General features: G+C 46.4%; 1 protein-coding gene across 2 annotated transcripts in view; it reads left to right on the forward strand.

Annotated features, from left to right (window-relative positions):
• Positions 1-13,870, forward strand: part of FAM189A1 (family with sequence similarity 189 member A1) — a 248,225-nt gene that overhangs the window by 118,842 nt on the left and 115,513 nt on the right. For both annotated transcript variants that reach the window (XM_040257388.1, XM_040257389.1), the window contains exon 2: positions 4,837-4,893. In XM_040257388.1, the coding sequence (XP_040113322.1) occupies positions 4,837-4,893 (57 nt within the window). The remainder of the gene's footprint in view (positions 1-4,836; positions 4,894-13,870) is intronic.

The raw sequence follows: 13,870 nt of genomic DNA on the forward strand, positions 1-13,870 counted from the left end.
AACTGCAGACTGCACTTTAAATGGGACAGGCGTCACAGGAGGTGTGGGGGTTTCAGGCCAGCTAGATGCAGGATACTGTTCCTCACAGGAGTGGGACGAAGGAAACCTGCAAAACTGCTGAGACGGCAGAGCACCATCCTGCCTGTTACTGGGACTGAGCAAACAGTAGTTCAGGCTAAGACCAGCAGAGATATGGTTCCCTCCTCCTCCCCTCCCCCCGCCCCCGTTGCCATGGGGACGGGGACAGGCATTCTCAGGGAGGGGGAGGCTAGCATCTGCTCTTGGAAAGTCTCCTCCCCACTCCAATGTCCCCCCTCCCTGCCCTTGTTAGAGCTGGTGCCGGTGTTTCTGTATCAGAGAGCAGCGACATCTGCTTCTCCTGGGAGCAGACACAGAAGGAGAGGGGATGTTTAGGGAAAAAACAGCATCCTACCCTGGATGTGTTTGTTGTTGTTGTTCCGTCGCTCTGTCCTGTCTCACTTTTGCAACCCCATGGACTGCAGCACTCCAGGCTTCGCTGTTCTTCACCATCTCCCAGCGTTTGCTAAAACTCATGTTCATTGGATGTGTTAATGTATTAGTAAGCTCGGGCTGGAGTAACAAAATATAGAAATAATGCCTTTTGCAGCAATATGGATTGACCTGGAAATTGTCATACTGAGTGAAGTAAGTCAGACAAAGATCAATGTCATGATCTCACATATATGTAGAATTAAAAAATAATGCAAATTAACTTATTTACACAGCAGAAACACACCTACAGTTAGCAAAACCAAAGTTTTTGTTACCAAAGAGGAAAAGTCGGGGCGGGGGTGGGGGGTGTTGCTGGAGGGATAAATTAAGAGTTTGGGATTAATATGTATACACTACTGTATATAAAAATAATCAACAAGGACCTACTGGTAAAACACAGGAAACTCTACTCAATATTCTGTAATGATCTATATAGGAAAAATTTCTGAAAAAGAATGGATATGTGTGTGTGTGTTAGTCGCTCAGTTGTGTCTGAGTCTTTGCGACCCCATGGACTGCAGCTCACCAGGTTCCTCTGTCCTTGGGATTCTCCAGGCAAGAATACTGGAGTGGGTTGCCTTTCCCTTCTCTAGGGGATCTCCCTGACCCAGGGATTGAACCCACATCTTTTACATCTGCCTGTATTGGCAGGCAGGTTCTTTACTCTCTGAGCCACTAGGGAACCCCAGGTATGTGTATATGTATAATTAAATCACTTTGTTGTATACCTGAAACTAACATAATATTGTAAATCAACTATGTTTCATTGTTTTAGTCGCTTCAGTTGTGTCCAACTCTTTGTGACCCCATTGACTGTATCCCACCAGGCTCCTCAGTCCATGGGATTTCCCAGGCAATAATACTGTTGTGGATTCCCATTTCCTTCTCCAAAATCAGCTATGCCCCAACATAAAATAAAAATTAAATAAAAAATATCATAGACTGGGTCAACTAAACAGAAATGTATTTTCCCGTAGTTGTGGAGTTGGGAAGTCAGTGATCAAGATACTGCTGTGGTCAGGTTCTGTGGAGGGCAGGGCGTCTTCCTGGCTTGTAGACAGTTCACTTCTCCGTGCCTCATGTGGCCTTTCCACAGTATGTACACGTGGAGAGAGATCCTTTCCTTCTCTTCGTATAATCCTGCTGTGCCATCCTGAGGCCCCAGTCTAACCCTGATCACCTCCCGAAGGTCCTACCTCCAGGTACCAGCACCTTGTGGGTTAGGACTTGACAGTATGGGTTTGGGGAGACACAGACATTCCGTCAATAACAATTCATTTTCTTCTGCAGAGCAAATTACTGCAAACTTCACAGCTTAACATGACACCCATTTATCATCTCACAGATCTCTAGAGTCAGGAGTCTGGACATGGCTTAGCAGGATCACCTGGCCAGGGTCCCACAAGGCTGCAGTCAGGGTGTTACCAGGGCAACATTATGTCAGGATACTATCCCTGGGGAGGGTCAGGGGATAGCACACCTTACTTACACTCAAGGGGACGGCATTACACAAAGTCAGCATCCGCCTGCCTCACTGCGTGTGGTTGTTTTATTCTTTGCCTTTGTATAGGGGCTTGGATCCATTCCTAATTATAGTTATTAATAACATTCAGAAATGTAAATTATACTCAGTAAGCCAAATTGTCCATGTTTGCTGGAAGTAAAATTATTTGAGTATATTTGTGAGAATGATAACTTCACGACAGGGAATTCTGGTGGTCCAGTGTCTAAGACTCAGTGCTTCAGATGCAGGGGGCCCAAGTTTGATCCCTGATTAGGAAACTAGACCCCGCATGCCACAGCTAAGAGTTTGCATGCTGCAACAAAGACCCCGTTTGCTGCAGCCATGACCTGGCACAGCCAAATAAATGAATAAATGACTTCATGATGAAGATAGGAAAAGCTGAGAATTTTTACTGTGGCCTAAGATAAGTGCTATTAATTTCCTTTGTGTTTAGAAACACTTGCTCTTTGGAAGGTGGTGACATCCTTGTTGTAAGTGGGCTGGTCACTGTAGAGATTTGATAGTTTGGGCAGCTTCACCTTAGAAGATGAAGGAGTTCTGTCTTCGCATATCAGAGAGGTCTTGAGAGGTCTTGGGTGGTCGGAGAGTTCAGCGGGGACCCTAGGTTCACTTGAATTCCTGGGCCCTTCCTGGGTGAGGAGGTATTGGGCTCTGTCTCAGAGGATGGGTGAGATTTCGTCTATTAGAATGGGAAGGAGAAGGCAGAGCTTAAGTGGACATATTCTGGGAGATGGTCGGAGAATGCTCAGCCTCCCTCCAGGCTCAGTCTGGGCACAGCCAGTGTCGTCATGAAGGACAGACAGAGGGCACTCTGGAGGTCCCATCCTGGGGGGAATTGTGGGGTCAGAGCTGGGCCCCCAGAGCTTGGACGTTTTCAGAGGGAAGAGAAAGGGGTGGGGCTGAGGCAGAGGGCCAGCAACAGGAGGGGAATGCTGAGTGTGGAGGGGAGATCGCCCACAGGGTTTCCCTTTGAGAAATGCTGTGACTTTGGTGCCCACAATGGCCAGGACAGGAGTGGAGAGTCCCTTTGGGCAGTGATTGTGGGGAATCGGGGACTGGACTGTATGGGATTATCTGGTCCGCCAGGAAGGTGACATGCACCTGGTGGAGACATCCAGCAAGGCTCCAGTGAGTGGGGGGCAGAGGTAGGTAAGTGGTGGAGTGCCCCCATCCAGGTCAGTGAATCCTGAGAGCCAGCGCAGGCAGAGGGGAGAGGTGTTGAGAGGAAGAGCAGACCCAGCCTCAGGACAGCGGGTCCGAAATGCACCATGGTTCAGATGAGGATGGTGGGGTTGGCAGAAGCGTGCACCCTCCAGAAGAAGGTTGGAGGTGGAGACAAGAGGTCAGGGTCTGCACTCTTGGGCACGGAGTGACAGTGAGTCTCAGCAGCATGTCCTTAGGAGGAATGCCAGCTTACCATCAGAACATGACCTGGGGGAGTCGTGTGTCCATGGAGGAGAATGCATTGGGCACCGGAGTAGGTTCTGAGAGGTGGAATGTGGGACGAGAAGGAAAGTGAGCAGCTTCAGAGGTACGTGGAGAGGTGTGTTGGAGACCCGGCCTGGGAGAGCCTGGGGGACAGCAGCCAGCAGTTCTGTGATGAAGGGGGCTGGGGCATCATGGAGTGAGGAGGTTCAGAGGTGGGAACACAGCTGTCGGTAATGTTTGCAGCATCGGCTGTGTGTGGAAGCGGCGTGTGTACTGCGGAGAGGAGGCAGATATGACAGGCTTGGGAGCAGCGCACGTGAAGCTCTTTAGTTCATCCTTATCTGTGTGTGGTTAAGGTTTAATGTTTTTCATGTGAGACCACTGGTCTGGGTGTTGCTGGACGTCTGAGGCCAGCGTGGCTTGTGGTGGATGGCTGGAGGCTACTGGACATGCGACTTGGTTCTGCTCTGTGCCGAGGTGCCAGGGATGAACTGGGCTCTGTCAACAATGCGACCTTGTGGGTCCATTCAGTTGCATGTTCTCCTCCAAGCCTGGGGCTCAGTCCTTTTGGAATTCTAGGGGGCAAGTGCAGCCTGGCCCCTCAAGCCTGGCCCAGGCCCTCCATGGAAAGTCAAGGAGGGACGGCCCATCTGTCCCGTTTGGTGACCCCCCTGAAGGCAGATTGCAGTGGGTGAGGAGAAGCTGTGTCTCTGTGACCTGGTGGCCTTTCCTGAACATAAGGAGACTGGGAATGTAGACAGCAGGGAGCATGGGTCTAATAGGGGCCTGGGGGGGCAGCCCAGGAGAAAGGTGAGCCAGGAGCCGAGGATGGTTCTCCTGAGAGGCAGCAGACATAGGGGAGCCTGGGTGGACAGGGGGCTGCGGGGGGTGTGCTGGGGGCACATGCTTGGTGGGTCAGGGGGCCAGAGAACAGGCGGGGCCAGGGGCAGGCAGCTCAGAGCCAGGAGGAGAAGTGTGGGAGTCTCCTGGGTGGGCGGGAGTGAAGAGGAGGCCCCTGCAGGGGCAGGGGCCCAGGTGAGGGAGGGCAGAGTGGGCTTGCGGGCTTCCATGCGGGTGGCAGGTGACCAGAGAGTGGGGACATCACCACCGTCCCCAAAGCAGTGTGCCCGGTGCTCTGTGTGATGCTGAATCACATGGCACGTGTCTCTCAGGACTTGGGGAGAAGGCTGGGGAGGCTCAATCAGAAAGCCTGTCTGCTCTCGACATCCCTGTGAGCCGGTCACCTCAAGCCCTGAGCGGTGGCCTCAGGCGTGACTGTAGGAGGGACGAACCCTCCACCGTGACCACTCCGCCCGCGCTGTGCTCCAGACAAGTCCTGGCAGCTCCTCATGGCCTGCTCTCTCTTCCAGGTGCTGCTGTCAGGCCTCATCGGCGTCGTCTCCTGGAAGCGGCCCCTGTCCCTCGTGGTAAGTGGAACCTTGTCTCTTGTGACCCTGGAGCCATGAGTGCTTTCAAGGCATCGGCCTCCCGCCAGCCAGCCTCCTGCTTCTGCAGGTGCTCACTCATGGGCTGTCCTCTTTTTGTTTGTCCGTGTTGTCGTGCCCTCTTAGAGGACATGTCACCAACACGGGCATTTTAAAGAGTGTGGACACAGGTGTTGTCTCTAAATGGGTAAACATGCTCGCACACATAGGTGTGATCACATGGCCAGATATAACTCATCCGAGTTCCAGAAATGTTACCTTTCTGCATGTCTTGGTGATTGTGAAACTCTGCATGGTGATATTTATTTGCATTGGTGTTTCTTTGAAAGAAAGAAGGAAGAAAGAGGTGCCCCTGGAGCCGTGTCTCAAGGGGGCTGGGGCCTTGTGCTGGGGAGGGGCGTGCTACACCGGAGGTGGGACAAGGATGATGGTTTTTCCCTCGGAAAAGTACCCAGAGCAAATTTGTATCTATTGATCTGTGTGTGTGTGCTTCTCGGCCTGTGCATTAATGTATTTATGTGTCCACATCAGGACTAAGCGAAGAGGTTTTCCGGCTTTTGATGGATCATGAAAAAGACGTCCTCCTCTTTTGTAGTAATCAATTATTTAAAATCTCTTCTTTAAGTGATTAGACTTGGAGATAATGACATGTACTAAATATTAATGGAAATAGAAAAAAAGCCCACAAATCTTGTCTTTGTAAACACCTCCTCCTCCTTGAGAGGAACCATTAATCACATCCTGAAAAGGCATTGGGAGGGAGGGGTGCTTTCCTTTTAGGGGCCTCCTCTCCTACAGAATATTGAGAAATTTCCTTTAGATTTTTATTTCGACATTTTCAGATATGTGTCCAAGTAGAGAGACTATATAAGGGACCCTGTGTACCCCAGTCCATCTCAACAGCATCGACACTGACTGGACCTGTTTTTTCCAGGCCTGTTGCTGGATTATTTTCAAGTCAGTCTCAGCTTGTATATCGAGATGCTAATGCTTTTGTGCAAAGGGAGGTGGCAGCAGACACTGGGTCAGAGGGCCATGCTGTGGGTCCCCTTCAGGGACACAGGGACAGCCTACCCAGCCCTTCTGACCTGTCCCCATCGTATGAAGAGTAAACCCTCCGCCTGGCCTCTGAACAGAGGAAAGCTGACCTCCTTCAGGTGGGCATAGGCGATGGGAGGAAGACCCATCCCACCCCATCACCACCCTCACGCCCACCCAGCCCCGCCTGGGGACAGAGCTTCTCACAGGACTGGGCATCTCACCGTGAAGGATGCATGTGCTGGGGGCTCCTGAGTGGTCAGGACTCCTTGTGCAGATGGCTGGGGTATGTCCTGGGGGCAGGTCAGCAGCAATAGGGTGGGTCTGGGGGCCTTATCCCAGGAGGGCGGCCCTAGTAGGAGCAGCCACAGCTGAACCTTCCAGATGCTGGCTCCGCAGCCTTGTGGGTCTAGCTGCTCTCCAGGTAGCTGAGGAGGAAGGAAGACACCCCTAGTTTGACTGCTTCACCAACTCAAGGATATAAGAGATTGGATTAGGGTGGTACCAACTGCTGTCACAGACCCCAGATTTTCAGTGTCTTAATGCCATGCACATCTGCCTCCTGCTCTGGTCCAGAGGGGCCTCCCGAGCAGCAGGTTGTTCCTCCCACACAGTGATTCAGAGACCGTACTTGCTTCTGCCAGGGGCCCTACACTCTCCAGACCTATGGAGTCCCCTGCATTTCAGTGAACGGGAGAGGATGGCGGAGAATCATGTGCTTCTTGACTTCCTTGGCCTGAAAGGGACACTCATGCTTGCACGGCACACCTTGAGGGTGTGGCGGGGGAGGGGAGGCTTGTCATAGAGCCCAGGGGGCATCTGGCTGGGGAGGAAGCTGGAAAAGATGGTCCCTCCCTGGACAGATCCCTCCCAGAGGCACCTGAGTCATGGAGGGAGGGCGGAGTCTTGGTGGAGAGCATACTGTCTCTGCTATAAGAACACTCGTATATCTGTTGACCAGGGCAATGAAATCTCTTGATTTACTAGCAAAAAAACTCACTCTCTGAGCCATGAGCACTGACGTGATCTTAGCCCTTCTCCCTGCCCAGCCTCACCCCGACACCTGGACCCTCTGGGCTTCCTGTATGTTGAACCCCAAATAACACTTCCTCCCAGACCCCTCTGGCCTCTGCCCAGCCACTCACTAGGGCTCACTCGTTGCTGCCCTCTGGAAGCTCTCCTTCCCCCCAGGATGTGGGGGTTCCCCTCCTCCAAGCATCTGAATCCAAGCCCCGCATTGTGCTCCACGACATGTAGGGCCCATCCTTAAAATACTGCTAACAGGGACCACGTACCAGGCATTTCCTACGTGCTAAGCCCTGCATGGGAGAGATACCCGAGCTTGTCCACAGTGTCCCTGTGAGTACGATACTGATTTTATCCCCATCTTCCAGAAAAAAAGGAAGACTTAGAAAGGTAAGTGCCTTGCCTAGAGTCTCAGCTCAAAAATCCTGAAGTCTTGATTTAAATGATTCATCTTTTTAAGATTTACTTTTATCAAGGTGACATTGGTTTATAGCATCATATAAGTTTCATGTGTGCTTTATATTTGTACTTCCATGTACATTGCAGTGTGCCAGTCACCAACAACCTAGTTTCCATCCGTTACCACAAAGGTAATAATCTGCTTACCCTCTCTTCTGCCCTCCAGCCAGCCACTGGAGTAACTGATGTGCTGTGGCGGGTAGGGGGCTTCTGTTGGGGAAAAGGCTGGGCGGGGGCAGCAGGCTGGCTGATGAGGTGGGAAGGAGTTTGCCCTTCCCAGCTGGTGCCTGTTATGCGGGGAGAGGAAGATGTTGTGACTTTCTGCCATCATTTCTTCTGTGATTTTCTGCCATTGCATCTTCTAGGAGCCTTTTCCAAAAGCTGAAGCCTCACAGGCACTTCACCAGTAGTGTGTGTGTGTTCACATGGCTTTTTTCCACATTCGTTTTTTTCAATGTGATGAGTGTCTCCTATGATTGAGATAATTGTCTTCCTTACATCAAACCATAAAAGGTTTCTCATTGTGCTAGATGCCAATTACGATTCAGATTATACAGCTCTGATTAGCTCATTTTTTCAGAGATTCCGTGATATGTCTTGTGATTGCTTATATATCAATACTGAAAACAGTTTCACATATAATCACAGGAATTATAGGAGGCCCCCCATCCCACCCCCATCCACTGTCCCACTTTACATGGTTTCAATTACCCATCCTCAACTGCAGTCAAAGATATTAGATTCCAGAAAGAAACAATTCAGAAGTTTCCAATTTCAAGCTGTTCTGACTATGGTGATGAAATCCCCAGCCTTGCCCTTGGGATGCGAATCGTCCGTTGGTCTAGCCAGCCTCGCCCGTCCATCACTCTGCAGCTGTCTGGGTTATCATATGGACTGTCATGGTATATCGGTGCTGTGTTCCAGTGACCCTGGAATGGTGACCATTTTGCTTAATGATAGTCCCAAAGCTCAAGAGTGGTGATGCCAACAGTTGGATACTCCAGAGAGAAGCCATAAATTGCTTCTTTTAAGTGAAAAGGTAAAAGTGCTAGACTTCTTAAGGAAAGAAAAAGCATCTGCCAAATTTGCCAAGATCCACAGTAAGAACAGATCATATTCTATCTGTGAAATTGTGAAGAAGGAAAGAGAAATTCATGCTACTTTTGCTATCACACCTCAAACTGCAAAAGTTACGGCCACAGTGCATGATGAGTGCTTAGCTAAGAAGGAAAAAGCATTAAATTTGTACAGTAAGACATTCGAGAGAGACCACATTCACATAAATTTTATTATAGTACATTAATATAATTATTCCATTTTGTTATTAGTTATTACTGTTAACCTCTTACCATGCTTGACTTTTAAAGTAAGCTTTATCACAAGTGTATAGTGATGTGTGGGCTTCCCTGCTGGCTCAGTGGTAAAGAATCCGCCTCCAGTGCAGGCAGGTTCGATCCCTAGATCAGGAAGATCCCCTGGAGGAGGGCATGGCAACCCACTCCAGTAGTCTTGCCTGGAGAATCCCATGGACAGAGGAGTCTGGAGGGCTACAGTCCATGGGGTCGCAAAGAGTTGGACGTGACTGAAGTGAATTAGCACACATGCAGGGATAGTGTTATATATAGGATTTGGTACCGTCTGCCATATTATGTGTCTACCTGAGGTCTTGAGATGCATTTCTTTCAGATAAGAGGGGAATGCTATATACTTAATAAAAATAGAGCTTGAGTGGGTAGTATTAACCTGACCACTAGTTCTTGTAATAATTAATACTATTGAGAAGCTAATAACCATGGGTTAAAAACATTTTTAGAATTTCTTTTTATAAGTAACAAATTACACTTCAGTACAGTTCTTAAAAGTAAATTAGACATATTTTGAAAACTAATCTGTAGGAATATGAGTGCCATATCTAGACTGATGTGTTTAGTACTGTTTATGTTACAGTGGTTGAGGAATCTAGCTTTTCAGTCTACTCCAATAATGATTTAGCTTTATTCCTAAATTGTTTCAGCCCCAGGAGGAATGTGTATTACTAGTTAGTGTTCAGTCCGAGAGACAGAGCCTCCAGGAGCTCTGTGAGCCTGATTCCTCGGACACTGCTGTGGCCCCACGGCTTGTCTCGAAACATGCAAATACAAGAAATTGGAAGTGGATGATGAATGAGCTTCAGCCGGCATGAGGGTTTCTCTCTCTCTCTCTTCATTGCTATGGTGATCATTTCCAGTGAAGGAAAGCTTAAAATATGTTAACTTCTTTTTTAAAGTATCTTTCAATTTTTATACTAGGAACAGTATTTCCTGCTGTGCCCATCAGAAATTCAGTCCTGGGCTCACTGCAGATTTGTATGTTTGGCCATATTTTATGAGAAAAAAAAATATGAATCACTTTAACCTTTAATATGAATTTATAGGAAGCCTGTAGGGCTTTCTTTCAAGCCCATTGAATTGAGCACAAATATAACTTTAATATGCTATTTAAAAATGTAGATGAGTTAAAGGTTAACGTGTTTAATATAAATGTGTTTGGAGTCATCATTTATTCAGAAAATTCGCTATAAATCCACGTTGGGGCTTTCTCACAGTCAAGATCATGACCTTTTGAATACAGTCAGGAGAATGTATTTTGCTCAATCACATTAAAGATGAAGCCTTCATTCGTTGGTGCTGAGGACAAGAGGAAGTAGGGTATACCTATATTTATGAGGCAGTATCTTACTCTGCCAATAAAGCAGCCGAAGAATCTAAAGCTCCCATCTTGTTTATGAAAATAAACTAGCACACTTGCCTTTAAATTTATTGATGGTATTAAATTTAATCATGGGAAGATAAGTCTAACTGGAAAGCTGAGACTGAAATGAACTAATTAAATTATAGCATAATGAAACCACTCAAGGCCAAGTGAAATTAGAAATGGTCATTGCAAAAAATCATTTTTATTAAAACATGACATTTGTTTAAATCACTTCTTCAGTTCACTCAATTGTGTCCAACTTTTTGCGACCCCATGAACTACAGCACACCAGGCTTCCCTGTCCATCACCAACTCCCAGAGCTTGCTCAAACTCTTGTCCATCAAGTCAGTGAGGCCATCCAACCATCTCACCCACTGTTGTACCCTTCTCCTCCTGCCTTCAATCTTTCCCAGTATCAGGGTCTTTTCCAATGAGTCAGTTCTTTGCATCAGGTGGCCAAAGTATTGGAGTTTCAGCTTTAGCATCAGTTCTTCCAGTGAATATTCAGAACTGATTTCCTTTAGGATGACTGGTTTGATTTCTTTAGAGTCCAAGGAACTCTCAAATTGAGATCATGAGACCAAGAGTCTTCTCCAACACTACAGTTCAAAAGCATTAATTCTTCAGTGGTCAGCTTTCTTATGGTCTAAGTTTCACATCTATACATGACTACTGGAATAACCATATAGCTTTGACTAGATGGACCTTTGTCAGCAAAGTAATGTCTCTGCTTTTTAATATTCCAAGCCTAAGAAAGTAAAGTCTCTCACTGTTTTCATGGTTTGCCCATTTATTTGCCATGAAGTGATGGGTCTGTGGTGTTGGAGAAGACTCTTGAGAGTCCCTTGGACTGCAAGGAGGTCCATCCAGTCAATCCTAAAGGAAATCAGTCCTGAATATCAATACTTTGGCCCCCTGATGTGAAGAACTGATTCATTGGAAAAGACCCTGATGCTGGGAAAGATTGAAGGCAGGAGGAGAAGGGTACGACAGAGGAGGAGATGGTTGGATGGCATCACCAACTCAATGGACATGAGTTGGAGCAAGCTCCAGGAGTTGGTGATAGAAGGGAGGCCTGGTGTGCTGCAGTCCATGGGGTCACAAAGAGTCGGACACGACTGAGCGACTGAACTTAACTGAACAGATGGGACTGGATGCCATGATCTTCGTTTTTTGAATGTTGAGTTTTAAGCCAGCCTTTTCACTCTCTTCTTTCACTTTCATCACAAGGCTCTTTAGTTCCTCTTTGCTTTCTGCCATTAAGGGTGGTATCATCTGCATATCTGCGGTAATTGATATTTCTCCCGGCAATCTTGATTCCAGCTTGTGATTCATCCAGCCTAGCATTTTGCATGATGTACTCTGCAAACATAAGTTAAGCAGGGTGACAATATACAGTCTTTTTTTCTTTCTTTTTTTTTCAATATACAGTAGTTTCCCAGTTTTGAACCAGTCCGTTGTTCCATGTCCAGTTCTAACTGTTGCTTTGTGGCCTGCATACAGATTTTTCAGGAGGCAGTTAAGGTGGTCTGGTATTCTCATCTCTTGAAGAATTTTCCACAGTTTGTTGTGATCCACACAGTCAAAGGTTTTAGCGTAGTCAATGAAGCAGATGTTTTTCTGGAATTTTCTTACTTTTTCTCTGATCCAGTGGGTGTTGGCAATTTGATCTCTGGTTCCTCTGCCTTTTCTAAATCCAGCTTGAACATCGGGAAGTTCTTGATTCACGTATTGTTGAAGCCTGGCTTGAAGAATTTTGAGCATTGCTTTGCTAGCATGTGAGATGAGTGCAATTGTGTGGTAGTTTGCAAATTCTTGGGTGTTGCCTTTCTTTGGGATTGGAATGAAAACTGACCTTTTCCAGTTCTGTGGCCACTTCTGAGTTTTCCAAATAAGCTGGCATATTGAGTGTAGCGCTTAAACAGCATCATCTTCTAGGATTCTAAATAACTCAACTGGAATTCCATCACCTCCACTAGCTTTGTTTGTAGTGATGCTTCCTAAGTCCCATTTGACTTCGCACTCCAGGATGTCTGGCTCTAGGTGAGTGATCATACCATCATGGTTACCTGGGTCATTAAGATCTTTTTTTGTATACATCTCATGTATTTTTGCTATCTCTTCTTAATATCTTCTGCTTCTGTTAGGTCCATACCATTTCTGTCCTTTATTGTGCCCATATTTGCCTGAAATCACTTTCTAGTGTAAATTATTTTGATCCATCAGACACATTCTTTTTTTTTCATTATGGTTTATCACAGGATATATTAATAGAATCTAGTTCCCTGTACTATACAGTAGGACCTTGTTGTTATCCATTCTAGACATAACAGTTTGCATCTGCTAATTCCAAACTCCCAATCCTTCTCTCCCCCATGGTCCTCCCCCTTAGCAACCACAAGTCTGCTCTTTATGTCGGAGAGTCTCTGTTTATTTTGTAGAAAGTTTCATTTGTGTCCTATTTTAGATTCCAGATATAGGTGATACCATGTGGTGATACCATCTTTCTCTGTCTGACTTACTTCATTTAGTATGATAATCTAGTTGTATCCATGTTGCTGCAAATGGAGTTATTTCATTCTTTTTAATGGCCGAGTAATATTCCATTGTGTATATATACCACATCTTCTTTATCAGTTCATCTGTTAATGGGCACTTAGATTGCTTCCATGTGTTGACTATTGTAAATAGTGCTGCTGTGAACATTAGGGCGCATGTATTTTTTGAATTATAGTTTGCCTAGATATTTGCCCAGGAATAAGATTGCTGGATCATATGGTAGTTCTATTTTTAGCTTTTCAAAGAATCTCCATACTGTTCTCCATAGTGGCTGCAGCAATTTGCATTCCCACCAACAGTGTAGGAAGGTTCCCTTTTCTCCACACCCTCTCCAGCGTTTGTTATTGATAGACTTTTTAGTGATGACCATTCCGACTGATGATACCTCATTGCAGTTTTGATTTGCATTTCTCTAATAGTTAGCAATGTTAACCATCTTTTTATGCACCTATTGGCCATTGTACATCTTCCTTGGAGAAATGCATAAGACACATTCTTAATTAAAAATGTAATAAAGCTTTGCCACCCCAATGCCAAAGAGTGCTCAAACTACTGCACAATTGCAGTCATCTCACATGCTAGTAAAGTAATGCTGAAAATTCTCCAAGCCAGGCTTCAGCGATACATGAATTGTGAACTTCCAGATGTTCAAGCTGAATTTAGAAAAGGCAGAGGAACCAGAGATCAAATTGCCAACATCTGCTGGATCATGGAAAAAGCAAGAGAGTTCCAGAAAAACATCTACTTTTGCCTTAATGACTATGCCAAAGCCTTTCACTGTGTGGATCACAATAAAATGTGGAAAATTCTGAAAGAGATGGGAATACCAGACCGCCTGACCTGCCTCTTGAGAAACCTATATGCAGGTCAGGAAGCAACAGTTAGAACTGGACATGGAACAACAGACTGGTTCCAACTAGGAAAAGGAGTACATCAAGGCTGTATATTGATTGTCACCCTGCTTATTTAACTTCTATGCAGAGTACATCATGAGAAACACTGGACTGGAAGAAACACAAGCTGGAATCAAGATTGCTGGGAGAAATATCAATAACCTCAGATATGCAGATGACACCACCCTTATGGCAGAAAGTGAAGAGGAACTAAAAAACCTCTTGATGAAAGTAAAAGAAGGGAATGAAA

Source organism: Oryx dammah, unplaced genomic scaffold (assembly GCF_014754425.2).
Source record: "Oryx dammah isolate SB20612 unplaced genomic scaffold, SCBI_Odam_1.1 HiC_scaffold_16, whole genome shotgun sequence".
In the NCBI taxonomy this organism is placed as follows: domain Eukaryota; kingdom Metazoa; phylum Chordata; class Mammalia; order Artiodactyla; family Bovidae; genus Oryx; species Oryx dammah.